This window comes from Hibiscus syriacus, unplaced genomic scaffold (assembly GCF_006381635.1).
Source record: "Hibiscus syriacus cultivar Baekdansim isolate YM2019G1 unplaced genomic scaffold, ASM638163v2 tig00116959_pilon, whole genome shotgun sequence".
Taxonomy (NCBI): Eukaryota; Viridiplantae; Streptophyta; class Magnoliopsida; order Malvales; family Malvaceae; genus Hibiscus; species Hibiscus syriacus.
In genome coordinates, this window is record NW_024063485.1 from 1,490,770 (window position 1) to 1,507,757 (window position 16,988).

The 16,988-nt window shown below is 35.3% G+C and overlaps 1 protein-coding gene across 1 annotated transcript; it reads right to left on the bottom strand.

Annotated features, from left to right (window-relative positions):
* Positions 1 to 1,510: 1,510 nt before the first annotated feature.
* Positions 1,511 to 15,819, bottom strand: LOC120189814 (protein ILITYHIA-like). The gene is made up of 10 exons (XM_039192995.1): positions 15,749 to 15,819; positions 14,708 to 14,724; positions 14,504 to 14,625; positions 14,327 to 14,398; positions 13,657 to 13,769; positions 12,437 to 12,595; positions 12,155 to 12,251; positions 11,893 to 12,075; positions 11,576 to 11,678; positions 1,511 to 1,563 (listed from the first exon to the last, which is right to left on the bottom strand). The coding sequence occupies exons 1-10, from the start codon at positions 15,817 to 15,819 to the stop codon at positions 1,511 to 1,513; spliced, it is 990 nt and encodes a 329-aa protein (XP_039048926.1).
* Positions 15,820 to 16,988: the final 1,169 nt, after the last annotated feature.

The following is a 16,988-nucleotide window of genomic DNA, read 5'->3' on the forward strand; positions in this document are numbered from 1 at the left end:
TTGATGATCCAAGGAATTTGAAGCAAAGCTGAAGTCTGAGGTTGTTTTCACTATAAGTTTCTCTTTATCTCTTCAAATTATTTATTTAATTATTTTCTTTTATTTCAATTCTTATCTTTTATTTTAAAAAAAACTTTTAAAACCCCTTTTTATCTTTATTACTATTATTATTATTATATTTTCCCTTTTATTATTATTATTTAATTTATTTATTATATCTTTTCATCTTCATCTGAAATCAAAGAGTTTGACTAAATCACAAAAATCATACTCCATGTGGATCGACCCTGCTTCTCTATATTACTTTCCCTTCCTATTTATTAAGAAGCCGGAATTATTTTGATAGCAAAACAATGGTTATCAAATTGACGCCATTGCTAGGGACTAACGGCAAGTACTGATTTATTTTTCTAGTTTTTTATTTATGGTCAGAAGAAACTCAGGTGAATTAGCATATCTAGACCCGGAGATTGAAGCATGAGCATGAAGGATCCACGTACAAACGCTTCGAGAAAAGAGAAAAAGATAATAATAACAACAGCAAAGTTCAGAAACATAATCAAATTCAGAGACAAACTCTAAAGCAGACGCATATAACGAAGATCAAATCTCGATGGCAGAAGAAGAACAAACGATCCGAGAGCTAGCCATAGCTCCTGTCACTCAGACGCCATTATGCATTAATTTTCCTAGTGGCGGGACTCCGTTTCAATTAAAGACGGGACTTATTAATCTTCTTCCCACTTTCCACGGCTTTCCCACTGAAGATCCGCACAAACACTTGTTAGAATTCCACATGGTTTCCACTAGCATCAAACCACAAGAAGTTACCGAATATCAAATTAAATTGAGATCTTTCCCTTTCTCTTTAGCCGACATGGCTAAAGATTGGTTATTTTATTTACCTCCAAATTCAGTTAATTCATGGGCTGACATGAATAGAATTTTTCTTGACAGGTTCTTTCCAACTGCTAAAGCAAACAAGTTATGAAAGATCATTCTTTCCATTCAGTAAAAGAGCAAAGAAAGTCTTTAAGACTATTGGGAATGATTTAAAAAGCTTTGCATACATTGTCCGCAACACAGATTAAGTGAGAAAATGTTTATTCAATACTTTTGTGAGGGTCTTTTACCAATGGAGATGAAAATGGTAGATGCCGCCAGTGGAGGAACATTAGTCAACATGACCCCAACAACAGTGAGATAATTTATTTCAACCATGGCAGCCAACTCTCAACAGTTTTCAAGTGAACCCAGCCGACGGGTTCACGAGATAAGTACATTTTTCTTGAAAATGAAGTAGTTAATTTACTTGTTGCAGGAAAATCTGGAGCAACAAAAGCATGTGGGAAAAGCACGAAGCTAGACCATCCGACGGATTATTGTCCGCTGATACAAGAAGGAGGCAATGCATAAATCAATGTCATAGGAAACTTTCCAGGTTCTCCACAAAGACAATACAACCCATATATCAATACTTACAATCCAGGATGGCGAGACAACCCAAACTTCAGCTATGCGGCAAATCAAAAGCCAGCCTATCAACCAAGACCTCCTTTTCATCTGCAAACACAAAAGACATTAATGGAAGAAATCATATGAAAGTTAGCAATTTCAAAAGAAAAGATGGTTACATCCCAAGAAAAGATCATTGCATCCTAGGAAAAATTCCAAAGCTGAACCGAGACACATGTTCAAGAGTTAGATAGATAACCAAGTAAGCTGACTAGCTCAAACTATGGGGAAATTGGAATCACAATGAAGACTACATTCTCAAACGGTAAATCCGAGAGAGAATATTAGTTCCATCACACTCCGCACATGGATCAGTTATCATACCCAAACTTCAAGCAGAAAAACCGCACATTAGGAAGAATAAGAGGAAACTCCATCTCTAGAAATACAAGGTACGTCTGACTCACATCTTTCTCTTTCTTCTCATGAAATCACGCCACCACCCTTCCCATCAAGGTTGATGAAACATGATAAAAGAGATGAAGAAAGGGAGATCTTGGAGGTGTTCCAAAAATTTCAAGTCAAGAAACCTATTCTTGAAGTAATTCGACAAGTACCAAGGTATGCCTAATTTTTAAAAGAACTTTGCACTACAAAGAGGAATTTAATGGGGCATGAAAAGGCAAATTTGGGAGAACATGTCTCTGCATTTTTTCAATGAAATCTTCCACCAAAGATGAAGGATCAAGGTATGTTCACTATACCTTGTAAAATATGTGATTTTAAAATTAAACGTGCAATGTGTGACTTAGGATCTTCAATTAATGTTATGTCATTTTTTAATTATAAAATGATTACTAACGAGCCTTTGAATGAAACATGAATAACCATACAGTTGGTTGATCTATCTAGTGGGAGTGATGGAAAATGTCATGGTAAAAGTCAATGTATTATTTTTTTCCTGCAGATTTCTATGTCATTGACATGGAAAATGACAGGTCGGATACTTATTCCGGGGTACTTTTAGGCTGACCCTTCCTAAGCACTGCACATACAAAGATCGATGTTAGAAGTGGTATACTGACGATGGAATTTGATGGTGAGATCGTTGAATTTGATGTTTACAAAACAATGAGATGTCAGGATCATATTGAAAGAATTAATTCTGTTGATGTTATAGATCCTTTAATTGATGAATATATTGAATATAATCTTTCTTATAATATTTCCAATGATCCTGAACTTTGCCTCGAAGAGGAAAAAAGGGAGTTTTAAAATATTCATTCAATTAATTCTAATTTTTCTTTATCTTCCTATAAAACTAAAATTTTACCTTCTGTTTTATAGGTACCTAAGGTAAAATTGAAGCAATTGCTGAAACATTTGAAATATGCCTTTTGGGCGAAAATGGAACCTTATCAGTGATCATCTCAAGTAAATTGTCCGAATGACAAGAGGAAGCTTTGGTAGTAGTGTTGCGCTCTCACAAAGAATCCATAGGATGGACCATCACCGACATTAAAGGATTAAGTCCCTCGACTTGCATGTACAATATCAAATTCAAAGATTGAGAAAAGTTATCACGAGAAGGATAACGCCGATTAAATCCACCGATGATGGAGGTAGTAAAGAAGGAAATTTAGAAACTCCTTGATGCTGACGTAATTTATCGTATATCGGATAGTAATTAGGTAAGTCTAATTCACGTGATTTTCAAGAAAACGGGAGTCGCAGTGGTCGAAAATCAAGAAGGGGAGTTAGTGTCAACAAGAGTTCAAAATGGATGGCGAGTTTGTATTGACTATAGGAAGTTGAACTCTCTTACTCGAAAAGATCATTTTCCTCTTCCCTTTATAGACCAAATGATAGAAATATTAGCTGGGGAAACTCATTATTGTTGCCTTGATGGTTTTTCAGGCTTTTCCAAATCCAGTAGCGCTAAGGATCAAGAAAAAATAACTTTTACTTGTCCCTTCAGTACATTTGCCTATAGACGATGCCCTTTGGTCTTTGTAACGCACCGGCCACCTTCTAAAGATGCATGTTAAGTATATTTTTCGACTATGTGGAGAAGGGGATCGAAGTCTTTATGGATGACTTCACGATTTATGGTAATTCTTTTAACGAATGTCTTGATAATTTAACTAATGTGCTTAAAAGATACTTAGAATATAACCTTGTTTTAAACTATGAAAAATGTCATTTTATGGTTGATAAAGGTTTAATTTTAGGTCATATTGTTTCCTCCAAAGGGATTGCGGTTGATAAAGCTAAAACAGATATTATACGCTCACTTTCTTACCCCAACACTATGAGGGAATTTCGTTCTTTTCATGGTTATGCAGGATTTTACCGCAGGTTTATTAAAGACATTTCGAATATAGCACAACCTTTATGCAATCTTCTTTAAAAGGATCAAGACTTTGACTTTAATTCTACATGCAAGGAGTCTTTCGATTCATTAAACAAAAAACTTATTTCAGCTCCAATTGTTCAGCCGCCAGATTGGAATTACCCCTTTGAACTTATGTGTGACGCATCAGATACTAGCGTTGGACCCATTCTCGGTCAGAAAATAGGGAAAGAGCCACATGTCATAGCCTATGCGTCCCAAACTTTGGACTCGGCCCAAAAAAATTATTCGACTATGGAAAAAAAACTTTTTGCTATAATTTTTGCTTTAGAAAAATTTAGATCTTATTTGCTTGGCACTAAAATTACTTTTTTCTGATCATGCAGCTATAAGGTATTTCATGAGCAAAAAGGAAGCAAAGTCGAGGCTTATTTGATGGAGCCTGCTTTTACTAGAGTTTAACTTGGAAATTAAACACAAAAATGGATGCAAAAATCTATGAGAGGATCACTTGAGTCAAATTCCCCTTTCCATATCTGACCTACCCCTTAGAGAAGAATTTCATGAAGAAATATTTATGGTGGCGCAAAGAATAACCCCATGATTTGCGGACATGGTTAATTATTTAGCCACAGGTAAGTTACCATTAGATTTGCCAAGAGCTGAAATCAATCGAATTAAGCGTGAATCCTGATATTATATTTGGGACGATCCTTATTTATGGAAGCACTGCTCGAATCAGGTAATTCGTAGATGTATTGCCGAAAGTAAGGTAAATTCAATTTTACTTGTCATTCTTACTCTTGCGGTGGTCATTTTGGGCCAAAACGTACAGCTCATAAAATTCTTGAATGTGTTTTCTTTTGGCCTAACATATTTCGGGACTCTTATCTATTTTGTAAAACTTGTGAAAGATGTCAATGTACAGGTAATTTAAGCCGTAGGAATGAAATTTCGCTTAATTCTATATAAGTTTGTGAAATTTTTTATGTTTGGGAATAGATTATATGGGTCCTTTTGTTTTGTCATTTGGAAATACCTATATTATTTTAGTTGTAGATTATGTTTCTAAATTTGTAGAAGCTAAGGCCACTCAGAATAATGATGCTAAAACTATAGTTAATTTTTTGAAAAATATTATTTTTCCAGGTTTGGCACGCCAAGGGCTATAATAAGAAACAGAGGAACACATTTAATAAACTGAGTGATTGAATCGCTAATGAAGAAATTTGGAGTAACTCAAAGAATTGACAGTGCTTACCAACCATAAACAAATGGACAGACAGAAGTATTAAATCGGGAAATTAAAATAATTCTTGAAAAAATTGTTAAACTGGGCCGAAAGGATTGGAGTTTAAAATTAACTGATGTAATCAAACCGCTTATAAAGGTCCCATTAGCATGTCACCATACCAGCTTATTTTCGGTAAACCATGTCATTTATCAGTTGAGTTAGAACATCGGGCTTATTGGGCCGTTAAATAGTGTAACATGGACATGGATGCAACTGGTGAAGCTCGGAAATTAAACATTCAAGAACTTGAAGAAATCTGAAGAAATATATATGTCAGCGCTCAGATATTTAAAGAAAAAACAAAAGAATTTAACGATATTAAAATTTCTTTTAAAACTTTTTGTCGGTCAAAAGGTTTTTTTATTTAACTCAAAATTTAAACTTTTTGCAGGAAAACTCAAATCAAAATGGCTCGGACCATTTACAGTTACTCAAGTATTTCCTCACGGTGCTGTTGAAATTGAAGATAACTCAGGAGTTTGATTTAAAATTAATGCTCAAAGATTGAAGTTGTATTATGAAAATGCTCTGGTTGGTCTAATCGAAGAAATCAAATTATAGGAACCCACACTCTGAAAATTCAGGTCGTCGAGCTAACAACGTTAAACAAAAGCGTTTGATGGGAGGCCACCCATTTCGTTCTATTTCATTTCGTTTTATTTTTGTTTTAGTTTTAGCAAACTTTATTTCATTCTACTTATTTATTTAATTTTTTGAGCAGATTCGAACTATGCAGTGCAGAAAAAACTTATTTGATTTGAACAATGCAGAAAAATACATAAAAGATTCGAACAATGCAGTGCAGGAAAAAAATAGATTTGGTTCGAACTGTGCAGAAAAGTTTGAACAGAACAGTGCAGAAAAATTTTTTTGTTCGAACAGTGCAGAAAATAACACAGCAGATTCAAACAGTGCAATAAATTTTTAATATATCTTCTGGTGGCTTCTCGATCGGACATTCTCCTCTACAACAGCTCGTTTCGACGTGGTCGTGGCCGCAGTCGCCACTAGATTGGGAGTATTCCTTTTGCCTCTCTTTGTTTTTCAATTTAATATACGTTTTGGGACAAAAAGATTAAGTGAGGGGAAGGAAAAGCATATCATCAAATTTTTCCTTGATTTGTTTAATTGTTTGAAATTGAGTTATTCTGATGTTGGTATGTTGGGATCGTTGGTTGCTAGTTTTGAACTTCGCTTTATACTCTTGCTTCCTTTTGGATTGTGATCATGTTTTGATCGAATTTAATTTGCATGATTGGTGATTGGTATAGCTGGTGAATTTTTTGTTGAGTATTGATATTTCATGCTTTTATCGATAGAGATGAACTTGACTCAGTGCAGATAAACTTTTCTTGTAAGATTTGAGCTTAACGAGCATACATTTCTTTCTTACTCATTGTTTGACTTGTGTGTGCCGAACTAATTAGGATGTTCTAGAACTTGTAATCAATTCGAGACTACATGTTGAACGTAATGTTTAATGTGATAGGGGCACCTAGGATAAACCACTTTCCCCAAAAGCCTACCCATTTATATATCCTAGTGAACCAAATTTGAGTCTATTTCCCTTTCTTTGTTTTACACCTCAATTAAACCCGAAGCCTTTCTTTTTATTTTTCCTCTCATTTCATACCCTTACCGAGACTTGAGATCTTGTATCACTCTTGTTCCAGAATAAAAATATATATATATATCACTGTTTCGAAAAAAAATCGAAAAAAAAGTTGTTCATTGTTTCAAACAGCATAAAAAACAAATCCTCTGTTCGAAAAAAAGAAAGGAAAAATCGATCGTTTCAATTGTCTTTCATCTATTCTTTTTCCTTGTTTTGTTTTTCATTGCACTTCATGTTAATTCGTGGATTGTTCTTAATTATTTTGATATCTTGTTTTGGTATTTTAAACATTTCTTTTTGGCCTTTTCCCTACCCTAACCTAAACCCTGTTACACCTTATTTAAAGACCCCTTGATTATTGCATTATGTTCACTTTTAGTAGTGGAGACTTGATTGGATTCCAAGCCTATGGCAATATTTTGGTTAGTTTCAGTTTGAGCGATTTCATTTACCTCAAACACTTTGAGCGGATATGTGTGAATCTTTGTGAGGTATTGAGTCATGTTTCATTAAAGTTGACAATTAATTGGGATATCTTGCTTACTTTAAATTTTCTTAGTTGTTTCTTTGCTTGATTGTAACTTGAATTCGACAAATGTCATGGACTTAAATTCAATTGGAAGTTTGATGAATAAATTGAAATTGAAGATAGCAACTTATGATTTTATATGTTAATTAAGGAATACTTGAGGACAAGCATTGAATAAGTGAGGGGGAATTTGATAACTGCTTAATTTAGTTAATATTTTGCTTTTAAATTACTCTTTAATCATTGGTTTTTATGGCTTATTTGTTCGTTTTGATTCATTTTCTGTGCAAGACATCAGATTCTAGAAATTGCACTAAAAGGAAAGAATTCTGCAGTTTTTTTAATTTCGGAATCAAGGCTAGATTAGTGGGCATGAATTCGGGCATGAAACATCCGACGAGGCGATGACATCAGCACCTTCTAGAAGATCCAGTCAGCGTTTCTAGAAGCACGAATGGATTGGCCGCAAGTTTCTGTAATTCGGATTTGGATTAAACTCAAGTTTTAGGATAATATTTTAAATATTATATTTTATCTTTGTTTTAGGTATTTTAGTTTAAATAGGTTTTAGTATTTTAATTAAGTTTTAGGATAATATTTTAAATATTTTATTTTATCTTTGTTTTCGGTATTTTAGTTTAAATAGTTTTAAGTGTTTTAATTAAGATTTAAGATGTTATTTGTTTAGCTTGTTTTTAGGAATTTGAAGACTATAAATACCCTCTCAGGGTAAGTCTAGAAAGATATCTCTCTCATCTGAGAATAAAATCTTCTTTTTTCCTCTAGCTTTCTCTCTATTTTTCGCATATCATCTTTATTTCCTTTTACAATTTTGTTTTCAAATATGCTAAGTATGACTTTGGTCATGCTTAGCTAAATATCTTTTAAGCCGAGGGCTAAAGCAGAGGCAAAATTCCAAACGTGAGAATTGTTTTCTGGGCTTATTTTTCAAATCAAAACTATTTTCAACATTGGTCTGGATATTGTTATGGTTAACGTTGGAATAAGGATTGGCTTATTGAAGCACATTCAACTTCCTGAAAACACACTTAGCATAATCCTAGTCGACATCGAGGAATTGTTCTTGTAGTAACCGACGTGAATCCTGAAGTAAAAATCAGTTTCGATGATCCGAAGAATTTGAGGCAAAACTGAAGTCTGAGGTTGTTTTCACTATAAGTTTCTCTTTCTCTTTAAATTATTTATTTAATTGTTTTCTTTTATTTTAATTCTTATCTTTTATTTTAAAAACTCTTTTTAATCTTTATTACTATTATTTATTATTTTATTATTTTTCCCTTTTATTTATTATTATTTATTTTATTATATTATATCTTTTTAATTTTATCTGTAATTCTATCATCCTCTAAATCAAAGAGTTTTACTAAATCACAAAAATCATAGTCCCTGTGGATAGACTTTGTTTCTCTATACTACTTTTCCTTTCTATTTATTAAGAAGCTGGAATTATTTTGATAGCAAAACGATGGTTATCACTTTTCATCTTTCAATAAGCTTTTGAGATGGAGTAAAATAGATGGGAACTCCAGAGACATAAAAATGGCGGAAGGATTATGCCTGAGCAAGGAGGAGAACGTAACATTGTTTTGAAAACCGGACCGGCCGGTTCAACCGGAAACCACTACCTAGTCCAGTTCAATTTACACCGGTTGAACCGCTACTAGTGAACCGGCCGGAACCGCTGAACCGTTCGAACCGGACCGGCTAAAAATCAGAAAAAACCGGAAAAAACCACCAATTTTGTATTTTTTTAAAAAAAATAAAATAAACCAAACGACGTCGTTTGTTAAACGAGCCAAGTCGAACTCGAGTATTGCTGAGCTCGACTCGAACTTGAAAACTTTAAAAGTAAGCTCAACTCGACTCAAACTCACAAGCTAAAAATTATCAAGTTCAACTCGAACTCGAATATAATATTGAAACTTGAACTCGAAAGGCTTGAACTAAAAAAAATTTAGAAGCTCGATTAAAGCCTAAAATTCGAGCTTGATTAAAGTGAAAGAATAGTTCACTCAATGCTCACCAAAAGACTCCATGATTTTGAATGTCAAATTACCTCTATTATTTATAGAAGTTAGTTGGGATGCTCTTCTATGTTTCTTAGCCATATGGGATTGTTTTGTTCTCATATTTTTACTCTTTAGACTTTTGGGATGTTATTCTATGTTTCTTAGCCATGTGGGATTGTTTTTAAAAAAAATTAAACCAAACAATATCATTTTGTTATGATTTTTTTTAGGAGAAAATAACCTCAGTGACCAAAAATCCCAGATAATATACGATTTTGATCAACTTTTTTTGGATTTGCAAAAATTACCAACAAAATCGCAATGCGATCTCTATTCGCATTGCGATCCTCCACTACGCAAATTCGCGTTGCGATAATTGAAATCGCGTTGCGATAGTGAAATCGCGTTGCGATTTTCCATTTCGCGTTGCGATTTTCCAGTTAAAGTTGCGATAGTTGAAAATCGCGTTGCGATTTTCCATTTCGCGTTGCGATTTTCCAGTTCGCGTTGCGATAGTCTACAGTTGTCGTTGCGATTTTCCAAATTCGTTGCGATAGTCTACAGTTGTCGTTGCGATTTTCCAAATTCGTTGCGAAAATCGCGTTGCGATTTTCCATTTCGCGTTGCGATTTTCCAGTTCACGTTGCGATAGTTGAAAATCGCGTTGCGATAGTCTACAGTTGTCGTTGCGATTTTCCAAATTTGTTGCGATAGTCTACAGTTATCGTTGCGATTTTCCAAATTCAAAATTTGTTTCGATTTTCCATTTCGCGTTGCGATTTTCCATTTCGCATTGCGATAGTGTACAATGTCGTTGCGATTTTCCAAATTCGTTGCGATAGTCTACAGTTGTCGTTGCGAAAGTCTACAGTTGTCGTTGCGATAGTTAAAAAAAAAAGATTTTGTTTCTTAAGAATTTTCTCTAAAAAGATAGTATCCGCGCGGACGTGTCGAAGACACGTATTACCACGACCACGACCACGACCCGAGAAGAGACGAGACGAGACGAGACGGACGGCGGTGGCGGCGCGCGAGAGTCCCCCTTGTTCTCTATCACTCAACAAGAAAATGGGAAAGCCAAGCCTTAAATACCATTCTCAATAGTGTTTTCATACTATGTGGGATTGAGCATTACCACACTTGTTTCCAATACAATGTGATTATTCAGAAACATTAACAATCATGCACCTTAAACAACTGAATCAGCAACCAATTGCATTAGTATTATACGATTAAATATGTCATAATTAAAAGTTAATCTACAATCAATCGCGATTATTGCAATTTTAAGCAAAACATTCAAAAATAATATCACTATTAAGGCTCATCCCACATAGTATGGGAACAAGTGTTGGTAATGCTCAAATCCCACATAGTATTGGAAACACTATTGAGAATGGTATTTAAGGCTTGGCTTTCCCACTTCCTTGTTGAGTGATAGAGAATAAGGGGGACTCTCGCGCGCCGTCGCCGCCGTCCGTCTCGTCTCGTCTCGTCTCGTCTCGTCGTCTCGTCTCGTGTCGTGGTCGTGGTCGTGGTCGTGGTCGTGGTCGTGGTCGTGGTCGTGGTCGTGGTAATACGTGTCTTCGACACGTCCGCGCAGATACTATCTTTTTAGAGAAAATTCTTAAGAAATAATTTTTTTTTTTAACTATCGCAACGACAACTGTAGACTTTCGCAACGACAACTGTAGACTATAGCAACGAATTTGGAAAATCGCAACGACATTGTAGACTATCGCAATGCGAAATGGAAAATCGCAACGCGATTTTCAACTATCGCAACGCGAAATGGAAAATCGCAACGCGATTTCCAACTATCGCAACGCGAAATGCAACGCGAATTTGCGATAGTGGAGATCGCAATACGAATTAGAGATCGCATTGCGATTTTGTTGGTCATTTTCGCAAATCCAAAAAAAATTGGTCAAAATCGTATATTATCTGGGATTTTTGGTCACTGAAGTTATTTTCTCTTTTTTTAGCCCCAAATTTATTTTTTAATTATAGTTATATAATTATATTTATTATTTAATATGTTTTACCTTAAATATCATGTTGTAGTTAATTTGAATCATTTTGTTTCACTTGATTTTATGGTTTTTAACTTATATATGTTATGATTTGCTTTGAATATGACTTGTGATATAATAAATTATTTTTTATTAAATATTTTTGATATTTTTATTTAATTTTTTAAATAATTATGACATCGTCAGGTTCTTGTGACCGGTCGGACCGATTCGACCGATTGAACCGATAGCATGGCCGGTTCGTTAACCGGTCCGGTTCTGAAAACCATGGAACGTAAGAACTGCACCATGACGATCAGCCCAGCTTGAAGAAGAGGATAGTTGTAGAAGTTCTTGAAGAAGGTCTGACAGCTCAGATTCTTCCATATACTGCATTACATTATTTAAAGCAAACTGATCAATAACACAGAAAATACTGTACATGTCATCTATCTGGTAACACGCCACTAGTACAACTGATGAATACATCACCAACTATGGCCAAAGGGATAAAAATATGCCCTCTTCTGGCATTGTCCGTGAGAATAAATAGCAACAAAACTAAAAGGATACAACTTGACTAATGGTTCAATCTGTCAAGTACCTGCGATAAAACACCCAGTATGCTAAAAGCAAACACTCGAACTTGGTCATCATCCTGATGAATCAAATCCTTGAGAAGTGCGTAGACACGAGTCCTAGTAGCTGGGCTTACACTCTTACCAGCATGCTTTACAACACCTTTTAAAGCAGTCAATATGGCCTCCCTTACTCCAGAATCAGATGCCTGAAAATTAATTATTAATGACTAACATCATCCATCTATAAGATAATTAGCCATACAGAAACCAAATGCTAAAAATCACCTGCAAACTAGATAGGAGGTCACTGCCTAATGGGTCAACCCTGCTACTCAATGCACTAAGCTTACCCAGTGCGAGGGCAGCACTTGAGCGAACAGTCCTGCATTCAAACAATTGAGAAATTAAAAAGCAACAAGCAAGCCCGGAAACATGCTAACATCACATGGAAAAATGAAAGAAAATAAAAGGGAAGGATAATTAACTTCAGGGAGAACTAAACACAGTAGAATTATAATAAATAAATGAATATCAGTACTGTTAGACAGCTACAAATTTCAAAAAGACCTTGTGTTATCTTGCAGACACTTGATAAATGTTGTTTGCAGCTGAGGAAGAAAAGGTTTCAGTGCGGTCCCACCCTTTCGGATCATGATACTCAATGTAGATAAAATAGCACTCTTGACTTGCCAAGGAAAACAATCACCTATGATTCGAATAAGTGGCCTGCAGTTATGATACAGAAGAAAATGGGAAAAAATACATTAGATTATAAAACACTGAATAGCAGTCAACAAAGGAAATAGTATGAATTCATCTTAGGGGAAAATGATACTTTATTTAAGAACTTCACAGGCCATTAATGAAGATTAACCTAAATTATGCAGTACTAAAATACACTTACGCAACAGAGGTCCAGATTTAGTGGTTGAAGCTTTTAATTTTTTTATTTATATGACATTGCAATCAAATTATTAAGGTAGGCATTGACAGAATCCATTTTACACTAGATTCAAACAACATAAAGGAAATATGCCCTCAATACTAAAAATTACAAATATGAGCAAGGATCGATGCGATTGACAGGCAGATAACAAAAGCTCGACACAAAAATAGAAAGAAATCTTTCAAAAAAGAGACAAGATTTCATTTAAAGATGCTATAAAATAAACATGAATATTGAACGCCTATACTACCTGTAAGAGTTAGTTAAGTGATACCGTGCCATGTAAATGATATTTTTAACAAGTTCAGATAAGTAGGATTACATGGGGCTTATTAGTATAGAAAGGCTAGGATTACACTTGTTAAAGAATGAAACCCTAGTACAGAAGTCTTCAATACACTTTAAGAAGACATATTATGCTGAAAGCTAGTGGTTCTAAATCCTTAAACCTATTTTTTTTTAAATCAGCTTTATATCAATTTAATCTTTTGTTTCAATGTTTCTCCACTGCTGCTCCCATACTGCATAAAAATGAACCAAAAGATGCCCCCTTATCACTATCAGATTAGCCAAGTTGACGACATTATCCAGGCACAGAATATAGTATTAACTTCCCCCTCTGGCCAATAGAGATATAGAAGTTAGCTACTCCAACAGAAGTACCGAATCCATGGAGACAACCTCAGCCAAAAACAGGCTTTGGTGCATCATCAGGGAACCAAGCCAGGCTGAAAAGTCAGCCAAACATTGGTCTGCACACATTTTGGCAGTTCATTTGTGCTCGACTCTCTTTGTGACATCTTTTTTAGTTATTTAAATGTCGGTTTCTTAGAGTGCATACCCAGTAATTGGAATGACAAACTGTTTCAGTGATTGCTCACTAGTCACTTCTATAAGCTCCCCAAGACCTAGGGCTGCCTGCTGTCTCAGTTCAGCTGACCCACTAATCAGACCCTGCAGATACAATCAGGAATAAATTATTAATTATATATAGCACGGTCAGAGGAAAACAGGTATCCAGTAACAAGGCCGAAACAAAGAATATATTTCACTGATTCACAAAGAAAGTTCCAGAGAAGACAGTTTAATTAATTGTATTCACTCTTGAAACAAATGTGAACTCAAAAAGGAAAGAATACTCAAGCTAGCAACTGCCTTGCAATCTAAGCATCATTCCAACTTTGTATGATTTCAACATGCAAAAAGAACATTACAAGTAAGATGCTGAAGACAAATTGTAAAGTTATTGTAGGATAGAGAAGATTACACATTTGCCATATCCATTAGTGGCATTTATGATGGTAATTGTCATAGAAATTATTTTCTCAACACTTCTTTCATCCGTTCATAATATGCGTGAATGAAGAAATGAACTTGAAAACTCCAGACATAGAGATGATCAAGCAGAAATACCAGCACTAATTTACATCGCATATTTGAGGACAATCCAACATTTTCAGGTATTAACATGAGGTGATGACACCACACATTGCAGAGTTGAAAAGGAATACCTGAAGAAATATTGGAAGCAGTGGTTGAAGCGCTTTTGGAAGAGAGAATCCAGGAATGACAACGGGGCCTCCCTGCAAGTGGATTAAACAAAAGAAAGAGATGTTCAGATTTCTTAGTTTTCCACACAACATTCACATATAAAACAGCATCCATGTGAGAAAACAACACGAACTCACCTTCTTTCTTCTGCGCTCCTTATCTCTTGCAGTAGATACAGCATCACGTACCAACTTATATATGACGGAAGCATCTCTTTTGGAACTGAGTTGACAACCATTAATAAAGCTTCCCACGCAACCTGTCAAACAAAACATGAGATGCAAGGTAGTGGGAGTGGCTATAAATGAACAACAAACAACAAGGAATAGCCCATAACATACAGCAACAGTGGCAGAATCTGTGTCACTAAGCAAAATAATTAAGGTAGATATCATGTTTGGAGCTTCATCAACTAGATAAAGTTTGCTGTTTTTGAAGAAGTATCCAATCAAATATGATGAACTTCTCCTAATTGATGCCTGAAACCACCAAAAGCATTAGCGTCTGTCAGTCGATCAAATAAGATGAACTTTCTAATTGATACTTAAACCAAAAGCAATCGCATCTGTCTGTCAATCATAGATAGAGAGCCATAAAGACGAACCTCACTATCACCAACTCCTTTAAGAAGCTCTGATATCAATGATTCAATGCCCTCCTCATCAATGGCCAAGACCGCTGTTTATGCAACTTCCTAAATTTAAGGGATTATTTTTATTATTAGAATTAGTCTTTTACCTAGTTTAGAAGTTACCTAATATAAAATGTTAGTGTCTTAGTAATTGCAAGAAAATGAGTGAGAGTGATAGAGACGGAGAGAGAGAAAAGTTGAAAGATCAATCGTTCTCCGGCGAAGCTTAGACCGCTTTTGTCGATAATCTAAGTAAGAGAGTTTCAAGACAAGCGTTAAGGGAATTGTTTCTTTTCTAGGGCCTAGTGTGAGTTTTCATTCCAAGTGAAATGAAAAATCCAAAATCCAAATCCTCTTCATTCGCTTTTGTGCAGTTTGACAATGAGGCAGGTTTGAGGAAGGCAATAGATAATATAAACGAATCGTGGATAGATAGCAGGAAAGTATCAGTAGGAGTTGCAAAATATTAGGAAGCTCGATCAAGGATAGTGGGAACAAAACGACCACTGACTAAGACTCCAAGGCAGAATATAGAAGAAATTTCAAAGATTAAGGAGAAAGATGAACTTCCGAAGAGTATAAGGGATGAGAAATCATATAAGGATGTTTTGTTGATAAACAGAAGACAAAGGAGTGTTTTGGAATACAGGGAGATTAGGAAAGACAGTCTAGACAGGGTGAAAGGAAATAAGAATATCTGGGAGATGCATATCCCTTCCGAAAATTCAAGCCGGGTGAAAAGGTCACTTACAAGGATTTTCTAATACTCTTTCGAGCTGGATAAACTTCGTGATTATCTGCGTTTAATTCGTATTTATTCATCGTTGGATGATAATTCTTTGCTTTTTAGAATTACTAATGATGATGTGTTGTATATTGTTGTCTATGTTGATGACATTTTGATTATACAGTCATCTAATGCTATTGTTCGGCAAGTTATCGAGCATCTTAATGTGAAGTTTTCATTAAAAGACTTGGGAGTTGTTCATTATTTTTTAGGGATTGAGGTAGTTCAGGTTAGCACCAGTTTATTTCTTAACCAAAGGAAGTATGTGGAAGAGCTTCTTAACGTCAGACAGAATAACGATTATCATGTAGGCTAGTTCCAACAGATGATTCACAAGAGAAAATTCGCTCAAAAACCAGAGAAAAAAGTCTCTAGAGTTTAATAAAATATTATAAAATCAAAAACTGTCCAAAATCAGTCCACAAGTCGGGCTGTTATAGCCAAAAATCTTGTTTATCGGAATTTTACAAAAAATAGCAAAATCCCAAAAATCACTCTAAATTGAAATTCAAAATAAAATAAGCAATCTGCAAAAAATCCGGCCGAAATCGGATTTAAAATGACTTCCTAATTGACAATCGAAATATTACCATAAATAGTAAAAAAATATCTAAAGCTAGTGATTCGGAGGGGAAAACGACAGAATTTGAGGTCGAAAAAAAGGCTACATGGAGTATATCTCAATGTGGACAGCGTGCGCGTCAAAAAGAGCTTTCCGGATTGGGGTCTTATGCGCGATTCTAACGCCCGTAGCCAAAGTTATGGTCAAAAGACTGAAGTACACTCAAAACGGTCCTAATGAAGAACATATCACAATCAATTCCTGCCTTTGCGCTGATCTGCCAACTCATGGTATCTCAGCGCCATCAAGGTACAATCTAATAGCTCAGCATCATCTGTCTCGGATCCCTCTGCATCACTTCTTAATAAGTTGAACATACTTCATGCCAGGCCAGTTGACACTCCTATTCCAGTTGTTCCTAAGTTGAGTAAGACTAGTGGTGGGGCTCCTGTTGATGCTCAGATGTACAGGAGTGTTGTTGGGGCTTTGTTGTACGTTTGTTACACGAGGCCAGATATATCCTTTTTCTGTTCATAAAGTTGTCCAATTTATGCAGAGTCCTTGTGAATCTCACTGGTCAGGTGTTAAACGTATTTTTAGATATCTCAAAGGTACCTTAGAGTATGGTCTTTGGCTTGCTCC

What these genes read in the sequence shown, in the direction of transcription:
- LOC120189814 (XM_039192995.1), bottom strand. Translation starts at nt 15,819, where the DNA reads ATGAATAAATACGAATTAAACGCAGATAATCACGAAGTTTATCCAGCT. An exon ending in TGCTTCCAATATTTCTTCAG is followed by an intron (nt 13,770 to 14,326) that starts GTATTCCTTTTC and finishes TTGTATCTGCAG; the next exon opens with GGTCTGATTAGTGGGTCAGC. An exon ending in ACCTCCTATCTAGTTTGCAG is followed by an intron (nt 12,076 to 12,154) that starts GTGATTTTTAGC and finishes ATTAATTTTCAG; the next exon opens with GCATCTGATTCTGGAGTAAG.